The 6096-nt window shown below is 41.7% G+C and overlaps 1 protein-coding gene across 1 annotated transcript; it reads right to left on the reverse strand.

Annotated features, from left to right (window-relative positions):
- Window positions 1–2259: 2259 nt before the first annotated feature.
- On the reverse strand, window positions 2260–3802 carry LOC127449121 (uncharacterized). The gene is made up of 2 exons (XM_051712313.1): window positions 3226–3802; window positions 2260–3029 (listed from the first exon to the last, which is right to left on the reverse strand). The coding sequence occupies exons 1-2, from the start codon at window positions 3687–3689 to the stop codon at window positions 2723–2725; spliced, it is 771 nt and encodes a 256-aa protein (XP_051568273.1). The 5' UTR covers window positions 3690–3802; the 3' UTR covers window positions 2260–2722.
- Window positions 3803–6096: the final 2294 nt, after the last annotated feature.

Below are 6096 nucleotides of genomic sequence, written 5' to 3' on the forward strand. Positions count from 1 at the left end.
CACATTTATTACACTTACTACATTTTGTTGATATATGCACTTGTGTGATTTACATTGAGTTTACACTTACATAACATGATAACAAGCACTAAATTGGCACTGTCTCTTTAAGATAATGGCCTTGTGAGCAAGTGAATGAGCGCAGTAGCTACACATTAACGAGAGAAAAGTCGCAGTTGTTTTTCGAATTAATGTTTATTTTTACCTTTTTGATGACCAATTGACTCTAAATAACCAAAGGGATATTTAAAATGACATAAAATGAAAATGGGGTGCATGGATCTCATCTTTGGTCACAAAATATTCGGAACAAGCCAAAAGAAAACTTTTATGTGCATAATAAGTATTGACTTGCTTGTACAAATATTTAATTGTACAAGTTCTCAAATTTAAATCTACAAGCTCTTGAGTTTTGCAACACTTTTACCTTATAACCATTCAACAGGGCATGCCTGTTACTGGTCTGTTTACAGAGTCCATGGAAAAGTGCAGCCAAATAAGGTCAATTTCCTTCAGAATGCACACTCACGAGACACAATACGCGGTAAAAGACGAGACGGAATCCAGCTTCATATCGCTAGTTTCTTATTCAGTAAATTTTAAAGATTTCGGTGCTTCGCCACTACACAACTCAATAACTGGCAAGTGAAATCTTGATATTTACTCGCCATTGGCTATTAACTGACATATTTTAGTTGCATAGCACGAAATTTAGTCGCATATAATGCAAGTAATTTACTCACTATGTAGAGGGCTGCCATGGACATTCTCTTGATAATTTGGGCCTCTAAGCAATGTCCTAGCAACCAGAGAACACCATAGAAACCACACAGCAATGCTCTAAAATCACTTAGAACACCCTAGCATATGCACAGAAATGCCCTGGTAACCATCCACAACACCCTAGCATTGTGGCAGCGAGTTTTGCACCAACAAGCACCACTCACATTTGCTTCAGAAAATTAAAAGATCTAGTTTCAGATTCTTTTTCACTCAGAATGCATGATGAAATTAATCTGTGCACGCAATATTGAACGACTACCCTCAACAAAAATAACCCATATCATCTTTGATATACTGTAGGCATGGGGCTAAAACTATTGTCTCCAAAATGTCTCTTAAATATGCACTGTTATTTTCTGAGAAGAATGGTAGGTTGAAATGAATGAAACACAAGTCTCTCTAGCATTTCAATTTCCCCATTGTAAAATACATTGCTTTGTGCTTCCCCTTTAAAGACAGCTTCTGCCTTAATAACTTTGTCTATGGGCCTGCTGTTCACAGGCTTTGCATAGTCCTAGCAATACAGAGCCTTTTCAACTTTCAGATAAATTATTCAGACAGATAGTCTATAATACTGTTCTGTTTTAATGAAATATCCTGGCAAGGCACTGCAGTATGACGTTGCAAACATAGTCCCGCTGACTTTAATGTCCATCAATCTGAACATCCCTGAAGTCAAAGAAAAAAAGACTTTACTTAAGTAATGTACAATGTTCACATTTATCATTATCCTCATGTAGCTCCAAATCTGTATGATTTACTTTTTTCGTTGAACAAAAAAGGAGATCTCAAGCTCGAAAAAGTACAATAAAGTGCCATAAAAGTAGCCTATTAAAAGTAGCACTATTTTCCAAGTCTTCTGAAGCTATACGATAGCTTTGTGTGAGGAACAAACCGAAATGTATGTAGCCCTCTGCCGTAGCACTTACATTGCATACATTCAAACCTAGCACATCACATAGAGTGACAAGATTTGGAAGGACCAATGGAGTTTAGCGTCATTGATGACAAACTTGTTGCAATTCTTATTGTTTTAATTGCCCTGATGTGTCTTGAAGTGCCAAGTTTAAATATGTCTAAGTGCAAATGAGATTTGAGTGCTATGGCGGAGGGGAAGATTATCAGCAAATAACATTGGAATATAGCACATGACTCTTATGGACTACTTTTGTGATTACTTTTTACATTTTGAGGCTTATTTTGGAAATTGAAAGCCACAGGTCACTGTCTACTTTCATTGAATGGAAAAGAGTAGCCAAGACATTTTGCTAAACATCTCCATTAGTGTTCCACAGAAAAAAAAAAAAGAAAAAAAGAAACCCATACAGGTTTGGAATAACAAGAGTGAGTAAATGATGACAGAATTTTCATTTTTGGGTGAACTATTCCTTCAAAGTCTACAGATAAGAATAAAAAAAAAAAAAAAACTGATTCAAGTAATCTGTCATACAAGTCTCCCGCCCCCAACAACAATAAAATATGGACCTTTTAAAGCAAAGAAAAAAAAATAGTAGGTGTTGTGACTTTTAGTCTGCAGTTTTAATGAAAGTAAACTGTTCTTTGCAAGCTAGAGGATAAGAAAGCATTTGTATAGACTTATTGATGTCCTTAAAACAGTGCCGCCACCTACAGACTGAAGACAGCCATGAATAGAGCAAACTCAGAGCACTGCCAAAATCATTTACTTGCATCTCTGACATACTGGAAACGCATTGATTTTAGTTCCATACACAGTGCTGTTTTACTCTTCACATGTGGGTGTCAATAGCATTAATAGAGCAACTGGCAACTAATGTCACATTAATTCTTTGATAAAGGTTAAGATTCAAAGACAATCTGAATACCTTCAGATAAATGATAGTTTTTTTTTTGTAACGAACAATAGTGAGACAAACATACCCAAGAGCAGAGGAACAGTTCAAAGGTTAATTAACAGTTATTATGAGCAGTCACTGGATTGAGGAATGTAGAAAATCCCGACACCAGCTGCAGCAGTGGGAAGCGATCTCCAATGGCGTGCGCGTCGTAGTCGTGCAAGGGCCAATCCGTGAAGAGTGTGTTTGTAGGATGAGAGTGTGTGCATTGTGGAAGTCAGGAACAGATTTGTAGAATCCTCCGTTGAAGCTTTGGGAGATGCAGAACAACAGCCAGCAGAGAAAAGCGAATTTAACTCCTGACATGCGGGCAGAGACGGCAACCACACACCAGACACACGGGCAACCGACAGATACACGAGACAGAACCAACTAGGCAAAGACAGTGAGGTTAGTACTCAACATAAAACAGCTATCTATTATGTAAACATTACAAACTACAACAAACTACATTCAACATTATACAATCAAGCAAAGGACATGACACACGAGGGGATTAAAATAGGCATGAACAAAAAAGGAACAGGTGCTGCTCGTGGATGCTGGCAGCGGCAGGGGAACAGCTTACGTGGCCGTGGACACTGGCAGCAGCAAGGAAACGGCCTCTGTGGCCGTGGACGTTGTCAGCGGCAGGGGAACGGCCCTCGTGGCCGTGGATGCTGGCAGCAGCAAGGGAATGGCTTCTGTGGCTGCTGACAGTGGATCGGTCTCAGTGACCATGGGCGCTGACAGCAGCAGGGGAACGACCTCCGTGGCCATGGATGCTGTCAGCGAATGAGGAGCAGGGACCTGGCTCCACCTCCGCCTCCTCTGGGCGGTGAGAAGTTCATCACACTGCAGCAGGGCCGGATCGAATACTCGGCAGAGCTCCATGGCGAATGCTAAGAACGACACGCAACAAGCACGTCCATTGTCCCACATGGCGGTTCCACAATCAGCAGCCCTTCTGGTGAGGCGCAAGATGACATAAGCCACCTTCATTCTCTCTGGCAGGAAAGCAGAGGGCTGTGTGACGTGAAGAACAAGGAACATTGCGAAAGGAATGCGCTACAGGATTCAGCCTCACCTGAATACGGGGCTGGAGGGGGAATGTGGGCTTCAAAGTGTCCAGGAACCAGAGGAACCACCGGAGCCAGTAAGGATGCTTCCAGAGAGGGGCCAGCATCAGGCGATAGGCAGAGCTGCTGCACAACGATGGTGAGCTTGGCAAGCTGCGAAGCCATCATCTCCAGAGCCTGGCTCAAAGCGGAGAATTGATCCTGCTGACGTCCCAGCAAGGCTCTCTGCTGAGAGAGGGCGGAGCGAAGAGTGCATTCCTCTGCTGGGTCCATACTTGGCTGGATAATTCTGTAATGAAAGACAGTGAAACAAACAGACCCAAGAGCAGAGGAACAGTTCAAAGGATTTATTAACAGTAATGAGCAGTCACTGGGTTGAGGAATGTAGAAAATCCCGACACCAGCTGCAGCAGTGGGAAGCGATCTCCAATGGCGTGCGCATCATAGTCGTGCAATGGGTAATTCGTGTAGAGTGTTTTTGTAGGATGAGTGTGTGCGTTGTGGAAGTCAGGAACAGATTAGTAGAATCCTCCGTTGAAGCTTAGTGAGATGCAGAACAATGCCCAGCAGAAAAGAGTGAACAACTCCCGACACGCAGGCAGAGACGAGGTATCCTCCATGAAAGACAAGCTGACATAGAGCAATACAGGAACGCAACCACACACCCGACACGCAGGCAACCAACAGATACACGAGACAGGACCAACTAGGCAGAGAGAGTGAGGTTAGTACTAAACAGCTATCTAAAATGTAAACACATTACAAACTACATTAAACAATCCAATGAAAGACTTGACACACGAGGGGATTAAAATAGGCATGAACAAACAAGGAACAGGTGCCGCTCACCAGCTTAAGGTTGGCATGACCAGCGTTCCCATGGAAACAATCAGGGTTCCCATGGAAACACTGATTCCACATGCCAGCGGCACCTGAAACACATGAGGAAGAAAACGTCAACACACTTGGAACAAAACAAACAGAGCACGATGATGCCACGGTCCTCGTCAGACAAAACCCCAACCTGACAAGGTGACAGGACCGTGACATCACCGGAGAGCACACGGCGGTCACTAACAACCAGACCCGTGCGCTCACACAAAGAATGTACACGAAACACGAGACGGACAGGGGACAATAATGCCATGGTCCCGCCAGACAGAAACCCAACCTGACAAGGTGACAGGACGTGACATTTTTTGGCCATCTTATTTACTTAGGCAGTATGGAGAATTAATAACGTCATTAGACATCTGCTGTGCGCCTAATGATGTCTTAAGTGCAACATCTTTCAGCTAAGCCTGAGAGTCTTTAAAATCGCTTTAGCATTATGGAGTCTGCCTAGAAAATGAATATAAATGTAAATGTGAGCTCCAGTGAGGATAGACACACTTTTTCATGAAACCCTCTGTAGGAGCGACACAGAAAGACTGTGCATTGCAGTAGCTAGACTGAGGACTGTCAGTTATGAGGAGGATGAAAATGAATGAAATGGAGCCATAAGTGTCACAAATTGGCATGCCACCACTGAGTGTCACAAGCAATCAAGTCACCTTAAGCTATGCTTGAACGAATAATGCAATAAATGAGTTCACGAAGCAAGATGGAGTTTGTCACACAATTTCACAAGACCACACACACACACACACAAAATGGTGGGGGCCATCCATGACCACCTTTTATTGTTTTTATACTAAGCAAGTTATATTTTCTATCCCCTAACCCAATCTTTATCACTAAAACTTACCCCTTACACAAACCTTTCTACTTTTTTTTTTTTTTTTTGAAGATATTAATTTGCATGATTAAGTCGTTTTCCATGTAGGGACTGTTCGCTGGTCCCCTTAATGCAGGTGATTTCATATTTACTTCCTCATGTAGGCAAAACCTGGGCTGTATCCCTTGTAGTCAGCTGACTTGCTGCCTAATCAGTTAATGGATTAACTGACAGCTGTTTTGAATGAATGGAACTCTTAAGAAAAATGGTCTCCGAACAGTTTGAAAAGCTTATTTTCATCCTGCCTCCTTATACAGCATCCGAAGCACTGATCACACACAGAGAGAGCGAGAGCGAGAGCGAGAGAGAGAGAGAGAGAGACTAGTTGATTTTTTTTCTGTGACCACTAGATGACAGAGTACTACCATTGAAAAACACAACTAGCCATTTAATCTTTCAAGCATTGTTTTCCCTCATGTCCTTAAGGACATATATATATATATATATATATATATATATATATATATATATATATATATATATATATATATAAAATAAAAAAATTCCCCAAAATGAAAATTCAGAATATAAGCTTTGAAACAAAAGTACACAAAAACATGTGCAGGTTTAATACTTACAGGCAACTGTTTCTTCAGCCCTCACT

This window comes from Myxocyprinus asiaticus, chromosome 12 (assembly GCF_019703515.2).
Source record: "Myxocyprinus asiaticus isolate MX2 ecotype Aquarium Trade chromosome 12, UBuf_Myxa_2, whole genome shotgun sequence".
Classification (NCBI taxonomy): Eukaryota; Metazoa; Chordata; class Actinopteri; order Cypriniformes; family Catostomidae; genus Myxocyprinus; species Myxocyprinus asiaticus.